The 25671-nt window shown below is 41.7% G+C and overlaps 1 protein-coding gene across 4 annotated transcripts in view; it reads right to left on the reverse strand.

The window, feature by feature from the left end:
• The window catches only part of CDKL1 (cyclin dependent kinase like 1), a 1528511-nt gene extending 1509561 nt beyond the window's left edge, over nt 1–18950 (reverse strand). For all 4 annotated transcript variants that reach the window (XM_044074297.1, XM_044074295.1, XM_044074294.1 and 1 more), the window contains exon 1: nt 18668–18950. In XM_044074297.1, the coding sequence (XP_043930232.1) occupies nt 18668–18835 (168 nt within the window). In that variant the 5' untranslated portion in view covers nt 18836–18950. The remainder of the gene's footprint in view (nt 1–18667) is intronic.
• Between the last annotated feature and the right edge of the window lie 6721 nt (nt 18951–25671).

The following is a 25671-nucleotide window of genomic DNA, read 5'->3' on the forward strand; positions in this document are numbered from 1 at the left end:
GAGACCATATGATCGAAGTTTTTACATCTCAAAATTCTGAATGGAGATCTGCATACAGTGCAGAATGGGAGATTTCCCTTTTTCTCGCTGTAGTCCGATCTCAGAGTTGGTATATTTAGGTAGCGGGGTGTGGGAGGTGCAAGGGAGCCCCCCCCCCCCCTGCAAAAATGTTGAAAAACTTGGTTTTGTATTTTTTTTTGGATTCTTTTCAGAGTTTCAAGATTTCAAAACTTCAATCATATGGTCTTGACCATATGAAATTTGAAGTTTTGGAAATTCGATATTCTGAAGTGAATCCATATACACACATACACACACACACACACACACACACACACACACACACACACACACACACACATTTTAAGTATGAGTCAGACAACACAGTAATAGAGACACAGAGGAGGTTGCTGGGGAGAACTGTTCACTACATTTTTGTATGAGAACATTCTTAATTTGCACATGTAAAAGGGGATTGTTCTCTTTCTTCTTTCATTTGTGATACTTATCAGCCTTCTTTCCTCTCCCTACCTCACATACAGGGACATCTGGAATGCAGGCTACCTGCCCACCTGCACATGGTAAGCACACATTTAGTTACTGTTATTACTATATATAAGGTAGAGTCAGGTCTAAATAAGAGTAAAATTTGTGTTGCTTTACCATCCATTATAGTTTAACATACCTTTTGAATACTAAAAATATGTGATCAATTTTATTCTCTCTTTCTCTGTTTGTCATGTTTACTGCTTGCTATCATGGGTGATTCTGACAGTGGCACTGTGGAAATCCAACCACCAGATATCAGAGTATTGGTAGCCTCTGATGATGATGATGGTGGTGATGAAGAGACATAGTCTGGGGATACAGAGGGCCAGTCTACCACTGAGGTTGTAACTCCAAATAACCTCCACCCATATTTCAAGCACAGTTAGTTTGCCTAAGCCTACTCATAACACGGAGACATCTGATATAGGACAGATTGAGGGTGACACAGTTGATAAGAGTAGTGTGCTTACTCCAGTTACAGAGCTGGTAACTTCTCCCATTAGCCATCGTGAAGGTGTGATGCCACACAGGAGGGTTGGTAGAGGTTCTCGGAGGAGGCCTGCTATCCACCCTCCATCTGATGCTGGTGTGTCATTAGGTGCCATCAGATCTATGTGTAGGGTCACAGTGGGGGCACAGGCACATTCTACCATGGCCTCAAAGAGATAGTGCAAGTACTAAATGTCATGCTTTCTGTCATGCCTGATTTCTGGAACCATATGGGAGACTCCCTGGACAAGATGAATGACATTGGATCGGGCACTGTGTCTATGATGGAACATGTTGGAGAGGGTGAGCATCCCAATGGCCAGAGAACCACTACATCATCTGTGTTAGCAGATGTGGCCATGCAAGATCCCACTCCTATAGCGACACTGCTTCCAGTACTCCATCAGTGATTACAGTGTCCACACCCAGGCATGGTAGGTCACAGGGATGAGGTCCTGGGCGTAGTCATGAAGAGCGCTCATCCAGAAGACATCACTCAGATTCAGGTAGCTCCCTGACTTCTAGCCAGGGCCATGGAAGTAACAGTGCAACTACTGGCAGAGGTGGTTCTCATGGTTTGGGGTGACAATGCTGAAGAGACTACTCTACCACACACAGATCACACCTGTCCAAGATGCCAGGATGCAGTGCTAGCAGAGTGCTTGATTGTGTTCATGTAGACACACAGTGAAAACAAAATTCACTATCCCATACTACCTCACACACGTGCAAACTACCTAAACAGTACTGTTGAATGCTACATATTGAGAAGTTATGTACCTACCATAACGTTCCATGTTTGTTGTCTTCTCTCGCCTTCTTTCTTGCTGGATGGGTTCGGAGCCGATCCTCGGCTCCGACTCGGCCACTTACTAAAGCTCGAGAGCTAATTTTACCGGCTCGAGGCAACCCTATATCCCATGATGCAAGGTGATGACTACCCAGATCTTGTTTGGTAGCTAAGGAAATTATGCAATATATTCCTCCAACTGGGGAGGAGGAGGAAAAGGTAATAATAATAATCCCCCGGAAAAGACCAACCTGATCTAGTGACACTAGTAAGCTGATTAGCTGGAAAAAATTGGATCAAGACTCTTAAAGGAAGAGGAACAATCTTCTCGGTCTGACCAGGCTAGGGGGATGGTGGGCAGGACGCAAGAAAGAAGGCGAGAGAAGACAACTAACATGGAACGTTATGGTAGGTACATAACTTCTCAATGTTAAGTTGTCAATCTCGCCTTCATTCTTGCTGGATAGGACCGCGTCCCTAGCACCTCTATCCTCGGTGGCACAATGGAACAGACTCTTGAGAACGGTGGAACCAAAATTTGCTCTGTCTCTGGAGGCCAAGTCTAATTTGTAATGCAAAACAAAGGTATGAGGAGAGGCCCATGTGGCTGCTGCACAAATAGTGTCTATTGGAAGTCTAGCCTGAAAAGCTGTAGATGTAGCTAGTGCTCTAGTAGAATGGGCTTTTGGCCTAGAAATCAACTCTTTACCTCTGAGCTGATAAATGCATGTAATCACAGATGACAGCCATCTAGATAGGGTTACCTTGGATACTGGAAGGCCTTTCCTGTTCTCTGCATAGGATAAAAACAGTTGATCAGATTTCCTAAATTGTTTGGTTCTGTCCAGATAATATCTGAGTTGGCGGTGAACATCGAGATAATGTAGTTTTTATTCCGCTCTATTAGAATAATTTGGGAAAAAAACTGGAAGATCAATAGATTGATTTAAGTTCATCTGCAATGCCACTTTGGGTAAGAAAGACGGATTAGTCCTTAGAAAAACTCTGTCTTTGTGGAAGATTAAGTAGGGAGGACGAATGCAGAGGGCATGAAGCTCAGATACTCTCCTGGCAGAAGTAATGGCGACTAGAAAGAGTGTCTTCCAAGAAAGAAATTTCAATGAACAGGAAGCCGCAGGTTCAAAAGGGGGAAGAATCAAGGATGCTAAAATTAAATTTAGATCCCACTGTGGTGGGGGGTCTCTAATCGGAGGTTTAAGTAAAAATATACCTCTAAGGAATGCCTTGCAAAGTTTATGTGACATGATGTTGTGGTCCAACAAGCCGATATGAAAATTTGAAATGGCTGCCAGCTGAACTTTTACTGTGGAGGAAGAAGATCCTGAATGAAAAATCTCGGCTAGGAAGTCCAAGACCAAATGAATCGGAGCAGTAAAGGGATCTATGTTCCTAGCTTTTGCCCAGAAGGAGAAACGTTGCCATTTACTAGTGTAAATCCTTCTGGTGGAAGATTTAAGGAAGCTACTATGATATCCCGGACGGGATTAGAAATCATAGGAAGCCTGGCTAGGGATGGAAGTGGAGCAACCAAGCAGTGAGGTTGAGAGAAGGTATGGATTGGTGCAGCTGCCCCGACTGGTGGGTCAGAAGATCTGGAACCGGGTCCAGATGCCATGGCTGTACCAAAAGATAACGATGTAGGAACGGAAACCATATCTGTCGAGGCCAATAAGGGGCAATGAGAATCATCTTGGCTCTCAAGGCGGTTGCTTTCTGAATTACTTGTGGTATTAGAGGGAAAGGAGGAAAGGCATAGAGAAGTCCCCGGGGCCAATCTTGGATTAGAGCGTCTCTGGGGGGATGGCCTGGAAGGGGGAAGAGAGAGAAGAAGTCGGGGCATTTGCTGTTTTGAGGGGTAGCAAAAAGATCGCAGCAAGGAAGGCCCCACTTCTGAAAAATCTCTGCCGTCACAGATTGTTTGAGAGACCACTCGTGAGACATGAGAATAGCTCTGCTCAACCTGTCCGCTATGATGTTGGATTCCCCGGGGATATGTGTTGCTATCAGAAACCTCTGAGAAGAGATTGCCCACTGCCAAAGTCTGAGTGCCTCTCGACACAGTGGATAGGACTTGGTCCCGCCCTGCTTGCTGATATACCACACTACGGACATATTGTCCGTTTGGACTGCAATAGTTCCCAGGGGAAGAGAGTCGTGGAGGGCTTGCAACGTTAAAAGCACTGCTCTCATCTCCAGGACATTTATGTGAAGGTAGCATTCGAAAGGTTGACAAGTGCCATGGACCATCCTGCCCTGATAATGCCCCCCCACCCCACCCGATCAGGGAGGCGTCCGATGTAACCATGGCGACCGGGGCGGGAGGAACAAAGGGTCTGCCCTGATGGAGTTAAGGGGACAATATCCACCAGGTCAGATGCCTTTTGCAAGTTGGAGTTATTATGATCCTGTGACGCATGGGAAGTCGTTGAAAGGACCATTGGGCGAACAGCATCCATTGTAGGAGACGCATGTAAAAGCAGGCAAGGGGAAGAAGTGTTATGGCGGCCGCCATAAGACCCAATACTTTCAGAGCAAATCTGGCCTGAATTTTGTCGCTGTGAAGAATCACATGGATGTGGTTTTGAATATCCAAGATCCTTTGGTCTGTTAACTTTGCTGAAAGTTGTACAGTGTCCAATTTGGCGCCTATAAAGATAATAGATTGACAGGGCGACAAGGTAGATTTTTCAAAATTTATAGAAATCCCTAGCCCTCTGCAAATGTGAATGGTGTAATCTCTGGCTTGGAGAAGTTGATGCCTGGTGGTAGCAGTGAGGAGCCAGTCGTCTAGATATGGAAACACCTGGAATCCTTGACATCTCAGGTGAGCCGTAACCGCTGCCATACATTTGTTGAACACTCTGGGGGCTGTAGTGAGTCCAAATGGCAGGGCTCTGAATTGGAAGTGACTGGCCCCCAGCCGAAAGCAGAGAAACCTTCTGGAGCACCTGTGAATTTTTATGTGATAGTATGCATCCTGAAGGTCCACCGAGCACATCCAATTGTCCTTGCCCAGAAAGGGTAGAATGGACTGAAGCGTGACCATCCGGAATCTTGTTTTCTTTACAAACTTGTTTAGTTTGCTGAGATCTAATATTGGTCTCCAGTCCCGTCTTTTTTTGGTACTAAAAAGAACCTTGAGTAGATTCCGGATCCTATTTGGTCTGCTGGGACTGGCTGGATGGCTCTTTTTGCTAGCAGTTTTGATATCTCTGATACTGCTAGTTCCCTTAGGCCGGGTGAAACGTCTGGAAGGGTTCCCTTTTGCTGAACTGGGTTTGAATAAAGGGAATTTTGTAACCCTCGGATATAATCAACTGTACCCATTTGTCTTGAGAAAGGGAAAGCCAGGCTTTTGGGTACAGCGATAATCTTCCCCCGACTGCCTCCGAAGGTGGACAATCTGGCAACATCTCAGGGATGCTGGAAGGGTTTGTCAGAGAGAGGCTCCCTGCTACCCTGATTCTGCGGACCCCCTCTGCCCCTAGGGCGGAGTCTGTTGTTGTTACCCCCTCTGCCTCTGGGGGTAAACTGACCTTGTGCGTCAGGCGTGACTCCTTGAGATTTGCGGAACCACATTTTCCCTCCCTTCTGACCTTTTGGGTAAGGTCTTGAAGGGGTGGAGAAACGGACTCCTAAGGCAGAAAGAGTCTTGCCATCTTGTTCGCATCTAGTCAAGCTGTCTTTCACTTGAGGTCCGAACAAGGTCGAACCATCAAAAGGAGAGTTTGTGAAGGACGCCTTGAAGGGGTCTGCAAAATTACAAAGCCGCATCCAGGATTGACGCCTTAAAGCCACTCCTGTGCCTGCGGCCCTACTCGCTCCATCGGCTGCATATGAAATGAGCCGCATGGAGGAGTTAACAATGGAGTTTAGGATTCCTAGCTGTGAGTTAATTTTATCCTGGGACCCAGCAGTTGACAGATCCTGTAAAACTTCTCCCAACTCTTTAAGAACATCTCTTTGAAGGCGGGTGAAGTGACACAAGTAGTTCAGCGACCGCATGGCAAAGGTCGCTGAAGAAAAAATCCGCTTGCCGTACCTATCCATAGTCCTGGAATCCTTGTTAGGAGGATGGACAGGTACTGAAGGATCAGCTAGTTCCTTCTTGGTGGCTACAGCCACCACCATGGCATCAACCGGGACACCTTTTGTCAAATATTGCCTATCAGGTGGGGCCGTGATGAATTTAGAAGGCCTCCGAGGAATGGGTTCCACCGAATCCGGGGCCATCCACGCCTTCCGAGTCACCACATCCATAAGAGGGTCGAAAGGCGGAGACACCCAGGAGGTGGAGGGTCGAGACCCGAACGCCTCCAGGTATACCGACTCGTCCTCGGAAGGATTGAGGGAAGGCCAGTTCCCCTCTGCTTAAGGAGTTCAAGGATGTCTGAGAAAGAGACATCCTCAGAGGGGGACCTTGGGGATCCCTCCGACTCATCCAAGTCAGTATCGGATGTAATAGACTCGGGGGAGTCTAGATGTTTCCTCTTACATGTCCTCTTACGCGGGGGTTCACCTGACGGGTCAGGAGAAGCCTCGGAAGAGGAAGATATTCCCAGTGGGAAAACCTGAGGCGTTGGATCTCTGGGTCCGGGAGCAAGAGAGTGGGAAGAGACGTCAGCAGGCACTGTAGTGTGAGCAGCTGATGGAACTGACCGTTGACTATGCCGTGGGGCTAATACACTCCTCATCACCTCGAAGGCTCCCCCGTCAAAGAGGCCAGAAGGCTCCCGCTCCGAAGAGATAGGAACCCCAGGCCGCACCGACAGGGACAGCTCCGAGGCTGATGTCGGGGCTGAGCTCACCAGCGCCGAAGCTCCGAGAGGGAGAACGGGGTCGGACAAGGGTCCGATGCCACTCGCCCCCTCGGAGCCGATGAGAGAGATCAGATGCCCGGATCCCTCCAATGAAGGCATCAAGGAGGAGATCGGAGCAGAGGACGACGGAGCCGAAGGGGAGGTGGTATCGGCTCCGAAGCCACAACAGTCACAGCTCCGAGGAGCTCCGGCTCCGAGCTCTGTTGGAGAGTCGAAGGAGGAATGTTAGGTGGATGTGTAATAGCTACCGTCTGTTGAGACGTGCTATGGAGCATTTGGGCCAATGCCTGAGACTTTAATAGTCTACTCACCACTCTCTCAAGGTCGTGGTCGGACAGCCTGGATGACCGAGAAGACCGGCTCCGGTGGCTCCGCTTCGAGAGCAGGGGTGATCTCGGAGCCGAATGTATCGACTCCAACGAAGGGGATCTTGATCTCTTTCTTGAGATAGGTGGAGCCGAAGGAGCCGAGGATACGTCGGCTCCAGCCGGAGCCGACACTGAGTGCCCAGATTTAGCAGCATCGGCGCCGGATGGAGCCAATACTGTAGCTTGTGACATAGAAGGATTGGCTCCAGCCTGAGCCGATCTCGTCACAGAAGGCGAACCAGTAGCCGATGGCTTAGGGCTTGGAGCCGAAGGCTTAACTGGTTTCGAGGGCTTCCCCAGAGCCGACTTAGTCGGGGAGCTCTCAGGCTTTAATAAGCCCCTCAGTATTAATTTATTTCTGCGCTCCTGCAGGACTCTTGGGCTGAAGGCATGGCAGACAGCACAAGAGTCCTGCAGGTGCAGAGGTCCCAGGCAGTAAACACAAGAAGTGTGACCGTCTGTCAGAGACATCTTCTGACAGCACGAGTCACACTTCTTGAAGCCTGAGACCTTTGTGTCCTTCGACATAACTGTGTCAAGGAAACACTAAGTGACAAAAAACACAGACACACACAATAAAAACCCAATCCAATAAAAATTAAAAGAGGGATACAAACACACCCAAACACCGCACAGAATCCCTGACAAAAAAATTAGGAAAGGGGGAGGCTTAAGGCCTAACTTAGGGGAAGGGATAAATAACTGGAAAAATAGGGAACACTAACGGAAATAGGGTTAAACTAATCGTTAAGAGTTTACACAACAACGGTAGTGACTAAAACTAAAGGGGAGAGACTAAACGTCTGATATTTGAAAAAACTTACCAGGAGCCGGTAAAAAAGCACCTCGCAAGTGAAAGCGGCAAACGAGATCTGGGTAGTCATCGCCTTGCATCATGTAATATAGGGTTGCCTCGAGCCGGTAAAATTAGCTCTCGAGCTTTAGTAAGTGGCCGAGTCGTCCAGCAAGAATGAAGGCGAGATTGACAACTTAACATCTTCTGTTACTGGCCCTGAACACAGTATACTCTAAGAAACACATATGTTTCTTACTTGCACACAGTCACCTCTTTGGTGTCAGCCTTGCACTCCTACTATCCCCACCCCACCACCCTGTGCAAATGATGATAACTATGCCCATCGCCTCTTTGTGACTTATGGTTGCATATATCTTATTCACATACTGGATATCCAATACTTGTTTATTCACAAGTTTGAATTTATCAATATGCATTGCAGATGAAAAGTTTTTAATTTCTTGTTCCTACTAATCTAGGAATGATTGCTTATAGAATTGGTGAACCTCACTGTATTTCAGTTAGTATTGTAAGTAAAGCACTAGTAGCATTAGGTACATCAGTGCTGCTTCTTGGTATTGCTGTGCAAAAGGGGATGTAATTGACCTGCTCCATGTATTATAGACTGAGCAATTGAAATGCTTGATGCACAGTATTGGTGCAAATACATAACTATATATTGCAAAAATCTGACAGAGGAGATGTTACTGACATAACTGTGCACCTCAGACAAATGCTGTGCTTATGGATATAAACATATTTCATCAGTTTTCCTTTATGTTTGTGCATGAGATCCTAGACTTTAACCTTGGTAGTGATTATGTGTGCTGTCTTTTGCCTCTTAGCCAGACCCAGGGCATCATGTGCACACCTCAGTCAGACAGCACCAGCTGCAGTTGGTGGTTCTCTCTCAGACTCCTCATCTGTATCTGCTGCTGGCCCTGCCTAAGATCCTTGAAACTGTGGTCCTGCCCTTTGTTGTCCTTGTTGAAGCTGTTTCTTAAGAATTCTATTGTGTAACATGGCACAGACTAAGTATTTCTTCTTCCTGGGTCACACTGCAGTGCCTCTCCTGATGTGTCTAATCAGTGGAACCCTGATCTAACCAATCCAAACACATATTTTATGATATTCCCAGTTTGAGCATGGGCCACGTATCCTTGCTCAGTGGGGTTGTGTGGGTTTCTTATAGGTGTCATGAGCCAGGGCTCAAGGGCATAAACTGCATCTCCTATTAGATGCCCTTGAGGAATGTCGTCCCTAGCAAACCTGGTATGCAGACTGCAGGTGTGCCATATGTGTCAGTCATGGAAAATGCCTGGGTTACCTGCACAAACACTATAGATTATCTCTTCTGCATTACACACAACCTGACAGTTTACAGAGTGGAAACCTTTTCTGTTGATGTTCTTCATTCCCTGTTCCCTGGGTGGAGTTTTTAAATCTATATATGTGAAATCTAGGACCCCCAACACTTCAGAAAAGTGTGCTTCTGCATAGAATTCCTGTATGGTTCTTGCTCTTTCCTGTGGGGTGCATGGGAAACAGATGTGATTCCTTGCATGTAGTAGCACTGCATTTAAAAACTGATGCCTGTGGCACTCTTAATACATTCCTTGTTGGTCTCTGGAAAGTACTAGTCACTAGTAATGTTAAACATACCTTTGTTTTCACTGAGATGGGTTCTCCATGATTTCTACAGGGCCGGAGATGGGGGCACCAGAAGTTGTATAGTTCCACCAGTGTTTCCCTGTCCACCTTGTATCTAAACAATTTCTGTGTCATAAAGTCTATGATAAATCAAACAGGGTCTAAGCACCCTTCTTGCCTGAGATCTGGCAGCAGCCACAACCTAATTTAAAGCCTGTTGTACATACAGCATAATAATAGCAGCGGCAAACTCTAACATGCCCCCCTCCTTTAATCATAGTTTCATATACTGCAAGTTATTCTCTTATTAAATTCATTTGTATTGTTCTTCAATTCAGCCTGTTGTACATACAGCATAATAATAGCAGCGGCAAACTCTAACATGCCCCCCTCCTTTAATCATAGTTTCATATACTGCAAGTTATTCTCTTATTAAATTCATTTGTATTGTTCTTCAATTCAGTAACATACCATAGCTATAATCTTTCTCGGATAATATCTTATCGTAAAGGGTAATTGTTTATAATAAATGGAAAATTCTTTCTATGATAGCAGTCTAAGTTTCTCTCTAAGTACTGCTGTTTTGCTTTTTTCCAATACTTTTAGAAGTTTTTCAGAAGTAAACAGGAATGTAAAACACTCACCACTTTCAGACATTTTAGTTAACCCACTTACACGGACGAAAAAGTCAAATTTCTGGATCTAAAGCATCCAGTTTACAGCCATATTTCCTCATAATATGGCTCAACTTCACCATGTTGGTATAATTCTACTGTGAATTATATTTCTGTAGCTCTAGTCTTAAGAGCAAATGTATTTCTTTACTTTCGCAGATATATATGTTTTTTCATTTCTGGCAAATATTGTACTAGTCTGACACAATGTCTTGCCAGGTGACTAAATAACAGACAGTAGATGTGATCTAACTTTCATGGAATTGATATTCCAGGTGAGAATTATATAAAATAACTGTGTCCCACGTGACAAGCAAACTCACTGTAGCTAGCTCATTAGCAGTAAAAATATATAACCATATATGTTGCGGGCACTCTGTGACAGAGCCGCTGTGTATGTGCATCTGAAGAGTAGTAAGGTTCTACAGCCACTATTCTTAGATTTCTCTAAAGCATTTGATCCAGAAGATAAAGATCTTTGAGTCTCATAAGGGCTCTCCCTCATTTTCTATAGATGGTCCCACTAGGTACTTTGAAGGTTGGATATAATCCATGTAATGTGATGATGCAATCTCCTCCACCCCTTGCCAATGATCCAGTGTATTCCACAGAGTCCATTGTTTGGTCTGTTATTCTTTTTCACTGCATGCATCAATAGGATAGTGGAGCACTGTGGTGATGCTAACTTAGCTCAGTAAGACAATAATTCCACTGCACTCTTCACACTTGATACTGTCTGTCATCAGATTTAAACTGTAGAGAAAATTCAGTTTCATGCAGTCCCAGCTAGTTTATTTTGGCCTGTATCTCAACAATGAAAAGATTCTCAAACTGAGACTGGTCAGCCTACTATCACAAAATACAAACCCTGTTAATATTTTTTTTGCTCATTCCCTAACTGAAAGATTTAGTTTTATGCTTTCACTAAATAACTTTGTCCATTAAACTTCTACTTAGCTAACTAAAGACTCATTAGAATATATCTCAACAGTTTATTACACTGTATAGTGCATAATAGTATCATTCTTCCCCCCATTTCTTAATGTTTCTTCTGTCATTTTCATTCCACCACCTAGCTCAATTTTTTTCTCTGCTCATTCTTCAAGGTTTGTTCTGTTACTTCAGATTATTCTGTTCTGCTCTTTTGCAAATGTGGTAAAACTAATTATAACATCGATCAGAGCATATGTATAGTAATATATTTTAGCATTCTTATATACTCCCCATTATTTATTTATCTGTTCATTTGTTGACTTGAGTAAGCCCACTTGGCACAAGTGTGTCTTTTCAGGGATGGCCTAGAAGTACTGCCTGGTTTAGTGACTTGCTCAGAGTCACACAACAGGCAAATGGGATTAGAAGGAATTAAAAAATGTACTCTGAATTAGTCCTGTATTTTACAGAAATCCAAAGGTCACTGTGCTAGAACCCACTACTGTCCCTTATTTTACAATTAGCAGATTGAATTGTCAGCAACTGTCCACAATTCAACTAAACTTTTCCTATAATCTACTAAATTACCCCATATGCCACTCAAGTTCATACCCTTAAAAGCATAAGCAATAGAAGTGACCTTAGGTTCGGTGATAGGCTTCTCATCTAAATCCAGGAATAAAACAACCAACAGAATAACACACTAGTTGAAGATAAAAACTTGTTTTATTACCAAACAAATAAAATAGGTAAGCACTTTCACTTTTGCTTCATCAGACCATATACACAGAGAGAAGAGCAACCTTTACTTACAGGCAATCCAATTACTAAGCAACCAATCACATGCTAAGGGTCACAGTACAGTTAAAGGAGAAAGACATAATGAAACCACAGCTTATGTAAAATTGTTTATATATCTGCAGAAACTGCATACAGAAAAAATGCATACAAAGAGAAATTCAACATACAGAAAAATATCAATGCCATAAAACAAACACATAGAGACAAAAATATAAAAACAAAAATAAGCAAAAAAATATATAAAAAAGTCTTTTAACTCCTAAGACCACATCCCTTCAGAATGGGTCTAAGTGGGACTTTCTCATTAAGCCCACTACCCTGATCAGCTCTCAGTTTTATCCATCTAACCTTCCTGGTTTCGGTTAGATTCCTGATGTCACCACCTCTAATGCTGGGATAAATTCTGTCAATAACCATGAACCTGAAGGTATGTCTGTTGTTAGTATTGAGGACATTGGTGGTACAGGCACAGTGTATGCTATATAACTGGCTAAGGGATAAAGGTTATAAGGAAGGAGAGGTTGATGCGGTTCTAACCACCATTCCACCCCTTAGGGCCAATATAGCAAAGCCGTATTTTTCTGAACATGATGGGGACAATACACGTCCATTACCTGTTGTACCTGCCAGCATATCTGTTCCACTTAGCTATACCACAGATTCCAGAATGACTGCAAACATCATTAGGAAACACTGGGGCTTGTTAACCACTGACCCCAGTATCAAAAGAATAGTAGGTGACACACCTAGATTCCTTTACAAGAACAAGAAGAACTTGGATAGCTTGTTGTGCTTTCCGGACAGTTACAAGCATGATGTGAGTGGGACTGAAGGGACTACAGCACCCTGTGGTAATTGCAGCTTTTGCAGTTTCATAGACAGAAGTGGATGCTTTGAGCACCCTGACACTGGTCATAGGTTTAGCTTTAGGATAGGAGCTACCTGTATAACTATGCATGTCATCTATCTTGCTTATTGCAACCTCTGTAAAGCATTTTATGTTGGGAAAACCAATAGAACCTTGAGGGACAGAATTAGAGAACACTTATATACATACGCTGTGCTGCTACCACCAATGCCCTCTCTAAACATGTGATCAATACTAACAACAGACACACCTTCAGGTTCATGGTTATTGACAGACTTTATCCCAGCATTAGAGGTGGTGACATCAGGAATCTAAATGAAACCAGGGAGGTTAGATGGATGATAAGACTGAGAGCTGATCAGGGTAGTGGGCTTAATGAGAAAGTGGAATGTACCAAGTCCTATGCCCGAGAGGATGCACGGTCCAAACCAAGTAGAAAGCTCCAAATAGACCAGCAAGGCAGCACAGAGTTCAATATATTTATTAAATACTGATCAGTATTTAATAAATATATTGAACTCTGTGCTGCCTTGCTGGTCTATTTGGAGCTTAATGAGAAAGTCCCACTTAGACCCATTCTGAAGGGACATAGTCTTAGGAGTTAAAAGACTTTTTTATATTTTTTTGCTTATTTTTTTTATATTTTTGTCTCTGTTTGTTTTATGACATTGATGTTTTTCTGCATGCTGAATTTCTCTTTGTATGCATTTTTTCTGTATGCAGTTTCTGCAGATATGTATGCAATTTTACATAAGCTGTAGTTTTATTATGTCTTTTTCCTTTAACTGTGACCCTTAGCATGTGATTGGTTGCTTAGTAATTGGATTGCTTATAATTAAAGGTTGCTCTTCTCTCTGTGTATATGGTCTGATGAAGCAAAAGTAAAAGTGCTTACCTATTTTATTTGTTTGGTAATAAAACAAGTCCTTATCTTCAGCTAGTGTGTTATTCCGGTGGTCGTTTTTACATTTGGATTTTGCTTTTCCAACGGCATATTTATCCCAGTCTGTGCACATTTCTTCAGTTTAAATTCAGGAATATACATTTGCCTTATGCTTCTATGTCCACACTGCCAAGCTCTGAGTCTGAATCACTTACTTTTTGCACTTCAGAAAATGTCTTCCAAGTATAGGTTCAAAAATTTACTGTAAGAGTACTTTTATACTGATATGGCAAGTCAATGTGGAGTCATGCAAAGCTTCACTGCTTGAGAAAGTACATCCTAATTAGAGCTGCTGCTATTCTGTCTATACATGTTACAGGATAATATGAAACAATGATTTGTTTACATTATCAATTAGATTTTTTTCCTTTCTTCTGGTGTTCAGTATAGGCATTACATGTTCATCCTACATTTCTGAAGCCAAAACAGTCTTTTTAACTTCTATGACAACTTTTATTCTCTCTCAGTCTAATCTTTCTTCAATCAGTTTTTGGTTACTCCATTTTATTATAGAGTAAAACATTTTTATTGGCTAATTTCAGTGCTTAATGTACATCACATTTAAACCTGCTTCACAATTACAATTACTCTTTGGAGCTTTCCCTACAGTGCTCCACTGAAAATAGATATTGTCCAGTTAAACATTCACAACTAACAAGTGTAAATGACTAGCAAATAAGGTACTGTATATAAGCATTTCAGCCAACAATACAGACTAACAGAGTGGCAAATATGAATATGACTGAATTCACAGAAATAAAAACACTGACATGCTACAAATTTAAATACTGTACTTTACATATTATAGAAATGTTTTCAGTTATTTTGAAATTCCAGGCTCATAGTGTAGCACCTTGGCATGCAGCAGTTTTCCAAGAACAGACATTCAGAATATGAATTTAAATTTTAACTATATAACTGCAATAATTATACAGAAATCCAAAGTAAATGAATTAAACCTCCTGCTTCATTAAGCTTCCAAAATTTCACTTAACTTGCTTGCTCAAAGCCACTTCAAGTTCCATAAACTACTACAGCAGAGAGTCGATTAGCCGAACTAATTGGGACATAGGGTAGTTTGGATAATTAAATAGTTCAGATAATCAAACATATAATTTAACTGGGTAAAAAAACTTCTAAAATCTTGTTTTTTTTCTGCATGCAGGAATACAGTTTTCAACCATTTAGCAATTCCAATGGACAATAACGAATATTTTTCACACGAGTTGGCTACAAGCTCAAAAAACATGCTCAGGCAAATACATATAATGTTGACATTTTCAGACTTTATAATTTTTCCCACCCGAAAACTTTGGAAAGCTGGTTCTGATAATTGATTGTTCTGATAATCGGCATTCAGATAATTTGACTCTCTACTGTACGTATTTTCTGATGTAATGTATACAGTACTACTAGACAATTAGTTCTTTTCCTCTTCAAAGTATTGGAAAGTAAACAAAACATTCATTTAACAGTGAAGTCAATGCACATTTTGTTATTGCAGTAAGTGATACAATGAAACTGAAAATGAAACAGGTAACCAGAAAAAGAATGTAGTTATACACCTCTGCCAAACTAATAGTGCATCATTAATTGTTAGCATCTTAATTGTTAAAATGTAAAGCTGACTTTAGTAAGATAAAAGTGTCACAGCATATGTATACACTGTTGTTACAGTAAGCTAAAATAAAGCAGTAGCTGACAAAATGGGTTACAGAAGATGCTGACTTCAAACTGGTGCAAAAATTATTTTCTCTTTCAAAGCCTGACTTGTTTTTTTTGTTTTTTTTAGCAAAGACAAATATGGACACAATAGCTACTACATCAACAGTAACTTAACACTAACCAGCTCCAGTGGCAAATATGCATAAAGGCCTAACTACTACTCAAGAGATGATAAGTGTCTAAGGTGCCTGCTGAAACTGGCACTGCAGAGAACAGGAGTGACATGGCTTTGCTGGCTTGTCTGTCCTTGTGGGGTGGGTAAAGGAGCACATACCCACAATCTGTATTTGCATGGCTGTAAAGACCTCATGGGAGCACTGGCTTCAAGAGGACAAAGGCTGTTCGAGGGGTTACATCACTCACAGATGTGAGTGACACATCCTTGCAAATAGTGCAAACAGATGTTAGCATGGTAAAAAAAAATAATAAGTTATGTGCTCACCATAATGTCCCCTCTGTGTTGTCCATTTTCATTCTTCCTCAACCTGTGGGTTTGGATCCGAACCTTTGATCTGGCTCGGCCACTTTCTATAGCCACAGAATCCAATTCTTGAGCTCCTCCCTTTACCGATAATGCCTCATTCCCCCCAAATTACCTCAGATCAAGTTTGTTGCTAACATAGAATAGTATATCTATCTCTATATACAGATTCAAAACAGACAGGAACTGAATTCCTATAGACGTATCTGTCAGTCTCTCACAGTTATGAATAGGGGAGAGGAAGGAGGGAAGGTTAAGGAAGAATGAAACTGGACAACACAGATGGAATGTTATGGTGAGTACATAACTTATCTGATGTTGTCATTTTCATTCGTTCCTCAACCTGTGGGACAGAGTCCCCAGCTACAATAACCTCTGGTGGTCCTCACGGAAGACTACTGCGGAACCAAAAGCAACTCTATTTCTACAGACAATATCTAGTTAGTAATGTGCAACAAAGTCATGGGAGTTCAACCAAGTAGCACCCACTCAGAATGTCGTCAATTGAAACCCTGGACCAGAAGGCTTGAGATGTAGACATAAATCTAGTAGAGTGAGCCTTGACATGTTGAGGTAGTGGAACACCTTTGGAAGAATATACATGAGATACGCAATCTGTAATGCATTTTGCCAAAGTGACTTTGGAGACTGGCCTTCCCAATCTAACATTTGAGAAGGAAACAAACAGCTGGTCTGTTTTTCAGAAAGATTTTGTTCTGTCTAGGTAAAAACATAGTGGCCTATGAACATCTAGAAAATGAAGATTATACTTACCTTTGTTTTTAAAACTGGGGAAGAAAACTAGTAAGTAGATGATCTGATCTATATTGTTTTCGAAGAAAACTTTGGGCAAAGAGGAAGGATCAGTATGCAAGATCACTATCGTTATGAAAAATCAAATATGGGGGTCTGGATGACAGTGCTTGCAATTAAGATACCCTTCTAGCTGAAGTGATAACTACCAAAAAAGGCAGTCTTCCACAAAAGATATTGTAGGCTACATTGGCTGAAGGTTCAAAAGGATGTTGAACAAGAGCTTGTAACATCATGGTTATGTCCCAAAGAGAAGTAGGGAGAAAGAGCTGCAGAAGTTGAAGGTCATTGCTCCAGAGCTGAAACTCCCAGAGTAGGCAATCCCCCAAGGCCCACAGATCTCCCGCTCAGAGGGAGTAGTCGGCACCCAGCTATCAAATGCCGAAGCTCTGAGGGGAAAACTTAGCTGAAGTCAACCCCTCAGATTTGATGTAAAAGTTTCGGCTCCAAGAGCCATTCTGCTCCGACATGGTCAGAGCCAAACAGGTCAGGGAGATAGTCAGAGCTGAAGTGATAAGCACTGTCAGATCCAACGCCTCGACTCTTGGGGCCTACGGATCAGAATACTCCAAAGCAAGTGGTCAGATCGGGGAAGGAGCAACTGGAATAAAGGCAAGATGATGGCTCACAGATCCAGAGTGGGCAGAGCTGGAAAACCCCCCATTTGGATTTGTGTCCAGAGAAATTTCCTCATCATTCTATCAACCTCAGCTTCCAAAAGACTGTAGGAAGACCTAATGGATGAGGAGGTGGAAGAAGGCCTGGAAGATCGTTTTGATTATTGCTGGAGCCCAGTAGATCCCAGAGTCAGAGGGACTGGCTCGGGGGAGGTCTGAATGGTAATAATAGGAGAAACAGTCATAGCCAGTGTAGGATCCAAAGGCTTCAGATCCAAGGTCTTCTGAACCTTTTTTGGTGATTCAGCCATATGAGACCTTTTTTGGTGATTCAGCCATATGAGAAGGAGAAGCCTTGCTTGGAGAATACTTTTGGTGTTCTCAGGACTCCTTTTGTTTCTTTGGGGTTTCAGCCCCTGAAGAAGAAGTGTCAAGAAATAGCAGCAGATGAAGGCAGGAGGCCTTTGAATATTAACTTGTTCCTCCTGTCACTTATGGCATGCTGATTGAAGCCTGTGAAAAAGGAGCAAGGAGACTCCAAATGTTTACAGCCTAAGCAGCAAACACACTCCCTGTGGGCATCAGACTGAAGAATCTTGTGCCCACAGAAAGTGCATTTTTTTTTAAACTAACTGGTTTCTCAGACATTTTTAAAGGTCTCCATCAAGAAAGAGAGAGAGAGAGAAAGTGAGGAAAGTGAAAACAGATAATCCTAATGAAGCAAACAAGAAAAGATTTAAACTACAAATAAAGTACTTTTTTTACACATATAAGGCAGGATAAGGGTGGTTAGAAAAAGAGAAATGAGGAAAACTAAGAAAAGGAAGCTAGAAATGCACAAAAAAAAAACACTCACTATCCCACTAGGAACTCAAAGAGATTAGCAGTCCTGGTTTGTCTTGTTGAGCGGCAAATGAGATCTGAAGTAATCTGTGGAAATTAGGCTTTATGGGTAAGGGGAGGAGCTCGAGAATCGGATCAGAGGGCTATATAAAGTGGCACATTCAGATCTGAACCCACAGGTTGAGGAATAAATGAAAATGACATCATCAGATCAACCTCTTACGGCTGCCTAAAGGACATCCTCTCTTGGTCAGCTGCAGGGGATAAGAATTAAAAACAAACAAAAAATAAAAAAGACAGTGGCAAAGTTATAAAATGCCACACTCAAATGTCAGAAGATATAGAAACAATTAAAATATTGAAGGACTGTCAAAGCACGCAAGGCTCAGTAGATTGCTTTTTACTATATAAAAACTGTTTTATATTAGCATTTATACACATATTAGCATTTATACACCACATTTTCTAGTATTTAAAATAAATTACCTTCAACATTCTGATTTCCCGGAGCGCAATTTTCTTGATAACAGGATCATCTTCGGACTCTACAAATTTTTTGATGGCCACAATCTGTCCAGTGTCTTTATTCTTACACTTGAATACCACGCCATAAGAGCCCTCTCCAATTTTCCCAATCTTTTCATACTTATCCATCCTACTTGCAACTCCAGTGCAAGAATGCTTGGAAATATCTTTTCTTAATTTTTTTAAGTTCTGTATTCATTAAGTCTGTGTCAATACTCCTTGCATTATTTTAAAGGTAAGCCACTTTTAGCCTGTTGTAAACAATAACATTTATTAGTAAAGAAACCTCGTATACAAATATATGCACAGTTTTTTCAGAGAAAATTTTTTCAAGGTAAAACTTACTGCAAATTTTATCAAATGATAAAATGACAAGCAACTTCTTTCATCAGTTAAATATATAGCATTGTATAAATGCACAGAGAAAACCTTAGACAGAATCACCCCCCTGCTATGTTTTATGCAGCATATTACCATTCTAAAACTAATATACATTTAAACCTATTTCTATTTTCTTTCTGTTTACTGGCATTAGAAAATTTCAGAACATCCAACTCTTCTTTCATCCACATGGTGACATGACAATGGTGTGCACCATAATGAAGTTAAAATGTTGTTGTCTTTCAGCTTTTCCCGGTTAGGGGTCGCCACAGCGGAACTCCGGCACACTAATGATTGGCAGTAGATTTTCAAGGTGCCGAGTTGCCAGCTCAACACCCAACCTTCAACGAAGGCACACCCATTGACACATGTCTTTCAGAACGCCACTCAACCCGCTGGGAGGACATGCAGACTCCACACAGAAGGTACTCCCCGCACACTAGCTGAGAATCAAACGGGAGAACCTCTTGCTGTGAAGCAACAGCACTACCACTGCACCACCACGGATTAATGAAATTAAAATATATATTTTAAATACTCTACAAAGACTACAGTGACACCAATTAAAAGAGGAGGCATTCAAGCAGTAGCTTTTATGATGATTTTTCATTAAATCAGCTTCTAAAAAAATAATAAATGATGTTGCACTGTTTTGTGCTCCTAAAAGAATATATTTCAGAATGGGAGGTATTTTTTGTTACTGAATTTCACTACTTATGTGTCCTTTAGCATCTGACTATGCAAGTTATTCTTTCAGGATAACATATCATTCTGACTAAAGGCCACGACCTTTTACTTTCACAGTATGCATTTGTTAATGAAACTTGTCTCTTCAGTATGCAGCTATTGTATGCTATTTGCATCTTTCATGTTTTATCTTTAAAAGTCTGTGTAAAAATATTAAGAAATTTTTGTAACTATTTTAATCACATATATTACATAAGAAAATGAGGGCATGGGGGCAAATACTTGACCATTCCAAAACAATATAAATTAAATAATATTTTGTTAAGCCTCAGCCCACACAGTAAAACAATGGGGGGCACACAATTTCTAAAAACACAACTGTGTAGGAGGACCAGTTTTTCAAAAACATACAGTTAATAATTCGTATATGTGTTGACTGTAGAGCAAAATCATCTTTATTAGAAATGCAAATTTTGCCTGAAAGAAAATTAAAACCTGTCCCTCCTAAGAGTTCAAATGCTGTAGTTCCCCAACTTGAAAATAAAAGTCTTCCACCATAGTTTTGTTAGGCATAAAAATTGATAAGTTGTCAGTAACCAGAATATGTTAAATTACATTAAATTTGTTTTATTTTATTATTTTGGTATTGTATACATTTGTTGACTGAGTTAGGCACACTAGGCCTATTTGCAGAGGAGGCCTGAAATAATATTTATACTGATTAAGGGAAATTTGGCCAGAGGACAAGGGAAATTCCCCTACTCTTTGTAAGGTGATCACAAGGTGGAACCAGAGAACTGTTACCGGTGATCATAGAAACTAAGATGGAGGCTTTGAGTGAAGGTGAGATGGAGAAGGAGAGAATGGAAAGTGCATTTCAAAAGGAAAACTATGCATTCGAAATTAATATTGTAGCATCAAAGGGTCTGGATGACTTTGTTTTCCAAAAAAAAAAAAAAAAAAAAAAAAAAAAAGATGGAAGAGAGCCAGAGGAATTAGAAACCATGCAGTACATACCTTTCAACTTTTTAAAGCTAGAAATCTGGACAAAGCCATATGTAAAAGTAGGACAAAGGCCTGAAAATAGGGACAATTTTTAAATATTGCTCTTACAAACTTAGAAAGTTGATAGAATAACAGGTTTTACATTAGCAAGAATTTTCTGAAGGATATGAAATCTGAAACTCAAATGTCAGTCTATTTTCTGACTTCAATCTTTAATGATTTGCCATTAATCCACCAGAAAACCACAATTTTATGAAAAATGGACCAAAAATATGAGGCAAAAATCTGGACATTCTGCGAAAAACTGTAAAGATGAGAGGTATGAATAGTGGTATGTGGTGATGGACAAATTATTTGAAAACGGGGAGACAACAGAAAGGAAGGATGATACTGAAAACAATGATATGGATGGAGATGGGGCATGTCTGGCCAGTAAGAAGTGAGGACAGCTGAAAACAGTTTTTCTTTGGGGCTGTATCACATTTAATCCAGGATTGTACAAAAAAGGTATGGGCAATGTGAGGAGTATGGTTATTCCAGAAAACAAATTAACCAGGTCACAGGAAATATGGAAGCAAGGAACATTTTTGGTTTGATTAATGAAGAAAGAGGAAGTGAGGAAAATGAGGGGGAAGAAGAAGTTCTTATGCAAGAAAGAGTGAAGTAGATTGACAAAAGGATGGGGATGGGGGGGTGAGGAACTATAACGTGAAAATTCAGAAAAACATGCACTAGATTGAATTTGGAGAACAGATTTGAGCATTATAAACAGAAATAGAAGAGGTACATGTGAACTGTAAGTCAGATAAAAAGTGGAAGGTTTTACTGGGAGGCCAAGAGATAAACTCAAAAAAAAAGACAATGCAAGTATAGCATCAATGAATATGAAGAGTGATGTAAGTAAAATGATGGTGCTTGAATGATTGTGAAAAAAATAGATGCAGAAGTTATTTGCTTGCTTGACGTAAGATATATAGATAAAATGAAAAGGGTGTAAGACGAGATGATGTGATGGTGGCAGGGAGAGTTTTAGTGTGTAATGTAAGAAAGGGGTAGAAGTAAGATTCCAGGGAATGTAGGTGTTTCATATACACCACTGACTTTTCCTCATTAGGAGTTAGTACACTGATATCATGAGAATCATGGATGCCATCTGTCAGAAGTTTTAAGAAATCTCTTGTTGAGGAGACATTCTTCCTCAAAAATTCCTGAAACATCGTCTGGTAGGGCAGGGCCTTGTCTCAAGGGAGAAAGGGGATTCTTTTGTCAATGTTGATTAAGCACCCCAGGAAGAAGAGTTTTTGTGAAGGTGTCAGGCATGACTTCTACAGATTCAACTCAAACTCTAAACACCTGGATGCATAGTCTGCACAGATCGCATTCATATTTTTTTTACATGAACAATTTTCTGAAGAGTCTGGCAAAAAGCCACTACCAGAGCAAGGTATTTGGTGAACACTCGAGGTGTAGTGGAGCTGATAATGTGAACCACACAACAAATCTCAGAGATATCTCCTGAAGTGATGAGCAAAGGGGATATAATGAAGTTGTCCAGGGTCACCATGAAGCAGTGGTTTGTCAGAAAAGAAAAAAGAAATCACTGGAAACCAGGGCAGGGTGAGCTAAAATTCTTTAATAATTCCAAACAATTTTTCCAGGTGGACAGAGTGAACTGAAGTCCTTTAATGATTCCAAGCAATTTCAAGATACGCAAATAGAAACCTTCACCCAGAGGGCTCCCTCAGGCACATAAATCAACTAACAAAGGTTAGTACATGGTTTAAATTATGATTCAGAAACTTGTCTTCTGTGATCAAATGGCCTCTCTGCTGTTGAGGCTGTGAAGAGAGTATTTTCTGCTTTGACTGTGCTGACTGATCCTTTCTCCTTGGATCCGAAGTCCTCTGTCATGATGTCTCAGCTTTCAGTGCTTCACCATTTCCTTCCACAGGGACAGCCAGTTCCATAACCCCAGGCTCCCTCCCAGGGAATTCTAATCTTTTCTGATACCTCCCCAGGGCACCCCTCTGAGGAGATCCCTAAGAAGAGGATGTATAAGAGGAAACACTTACACTCTCCAGGGGAGTCCAGCCCTGAAGACACAGATTTCAATGAAGGCAAAGGGTCCTCATAATCACCTCCTGAAGCTGTCTCCTTTGGAGACCTCCTAGAAATCTTTAAGCAGAGAGGTGATTGGACGTCCATCAGCCCTATGTCTGAAGAAACTATTCTCCTGAAGGCTTTTAGTACTGGCCCGTCTACCTCCTGGGTGACACCGCCCACCAGTGAATTCATTGACTCGATTTCACAGTGGGTGTGGAAGGACTCTAATGGTATAGAGCCCATACCTCGCAGATCAGATGGGATAATGGCACTACCAGTGGACAGACAGTTTTGGGGGAAGGGAGTTACTGTTGATGCCATAGTTGGTGCTGCGGCCACCAAGAAGGAACTAGCTGAGGAAAGTTCCACTGTCCATCCCCCCAACAGGGAGTTATAGGCAATGGATAGATTCAGGAAGCATGTCTATGCTTCAGCAAACTTTTCTTTGAGATCCCTGAACTATCTGGTGCACTTTACTAGGCTACAGAGGGATTTGTTCAAGGAGTTATCAAATACCCTCTCTGGTGCTGTTTCTGATGAAGTTCAGGCATCTGTTACTTCTCAGTTGATGACCTTACAGTCCATATCCATTTCATCCATGAGGCTGATCTTACATGTAGTGGAAGGAACCTCAAGGGCAGTGGATATAGGCATTTCCATAAGAAGACACACCTGGATGTGCCTCTGTGAGTTTGCGGAGCCTTTCAAGTCTTCTTTAATCAATGCTCCTTTTGACTGAACATCTTTATTCAGCCCCAAATAAATGACTCTCTGTCCAGGTGTGAAAAAGATGGAAAGACCCTGTCTGCCATGGTCATGCATTTTTTGACTCCTCAAAGAACCTTTTCCAGGAATCAATGAGGTGTCAAAAATGTGGATCTGATGTCAGTCTTCATTCTATCCTCAATGAATGGGTTTAGACCAGATTTGTCAGACCTGAGTCAACTGATGCTGAAGCTCGCAGCCACCAGATCTCTCAAGCTTCTGCCTTACTCACAATGCACCTTGTCAATTACCTCAGATCTTGTTTGGTGCTTCTAGCTAACGGATGTGGTCTGCCAGTCTCTCTCGAGCTTTTTGGGTAAATAAAAAATTATTTTCTGCATAATTTCTCCATTTAACAGTTTTTTCCCTTTAGATTATCTTTTAATGCTAATCCTTTGCTGTTTTTGTAGTTTTAGAACGTTCTCTGCTTTTTTCTCCCTAGCCCTTATGACTTAGTCGTATTTCCGACATACCAGTGTTGGCATTTCCTTGCCTGCTCTATCTTCTACTGTCTTAGTGTGTAGTGGTTCCTCTGCTGTCCTTCTGCTCATAGTTCTTCATATTATTGCTGGTATTCCTCTGCTTTCTTCTTCCTGTTTAAAAAAAAAGTTACTTTTTTGAATTGTCTTACTTTAAGATTTTTCTCCTGTTATCAATCTCACAGTTTTTCAAACTTTAGGCCTAATGGCGTCAACGATAACCTTTAGTTCCATTGGTCAGGTTTTACATGTGAATCCTACAGTGGATGTTGGCTACCCAATGGTCAATCTTCCATCAGTCAATGTCTTATCAGATAAAAATTACCAACACTTGCAGAAGAGATCTCCTTTGGTGGATCTAATCCAATCAACTGCTCCATGGCCATCCATTCATTTCCCAACAACCCAAGGCCATAGTGACCATGGATGCTTCCCAGATAGGGTGGGGGGGGGGCATTATCTGGGGAAGACAGTCCAGGGTACTTGGTTCCCTGAAGAGGCCAATTTACACATAAATGTTCGAGAGATGAGAGCACTGCTGTTGGCATTGTGAGCTTTTCAAGATATTCTTCCCTATGGGACAATTGCGATTCAAATGGACATGTCAGTCGTCTGGTGCATCAACAAACTGGGGGGAACCAATTACATGTGACCTAAAGTACCTCTCATGGAAGACTATTTTCTTGGCTGCAATCACTTTGCAAGAATTTCTGAGATCCAAGCACTATCTTCTAAACCTCATTACTTGTTTTTTCACAAAGATAGAGTGACCTTATGTACCAACCCGTCCTTTCTTCCAAAGGTGGTGTCAGAATCCAACATAAATAGTACTATCAATTTCCAGCCAGAGCTGAGCTATCCAGTGCTGGGGCTCCTAGATGCACAGATGGCTCCAAAAGCTTTGGAGTCGAATGCAATAACTTGGATCTGCCAGGTAGACTATGGCTCCAGGAGCTCTCTGGATCTAATGAGACCTGAACCCTCAGAGAAGATCTCGAATCCAAGGATAAAGTTACCCTCGGATCCAAGCCAGGCAGATCTGGAACACTCAGATCCAAAAACTATGAAGCTACAGGAATCAGAGGAGGAATTTGTAATGGAGTAGTAGAATTGTGGATCTCCTGACCTAGAGGGGTAGGAGCCAAAGGAACACCAATCTGGCTCTGTGTCGACAGAATCTTCTTCACCAGTCTCTTCACATCTTCTTCTGTAAGGCTTCTGGAAGAGCGAGTGGAGTATATGGATGGAGACCTGGGTCTTTCTAGAAATGAAGAAAGTGCCATCAGGAACTAGATCCAGCAACAGAAAGTACCTAGTTCTGGGTAGAAATCTGGTAGTCTGAAGGTCAGATTTGGATAGCATCGAATCTGACAAAATCGGATCTGATGGCTTTGACTTCATTGGATCCAATTAAGGAGGTGTTGGTTCCAATAATTTCTCTTTAACAGTCTTGACGTTTTGCCTTCTTCGGATCCGGGGTTGAGACCGGGTCCTTATGAGACCCCTTCCGCTTCCGCGAGAAGTCCAAAGCTGAAGAGGAGGAAG

This window comes from Protopterus annectens, chromosome 6.part0 (assembly GCF_019279795.1).
Source record: "Protopterus annectens isolate FY-2018-M chromosome 6.part0, PAN1.0, whole genome shotgun sequence".
Classification (NCBI taxonomy): Eukaryota; Metazoa; Chordata; order Ceratodontiformes; family Protopteridae; genus Protopterus; species Protopterus annectens.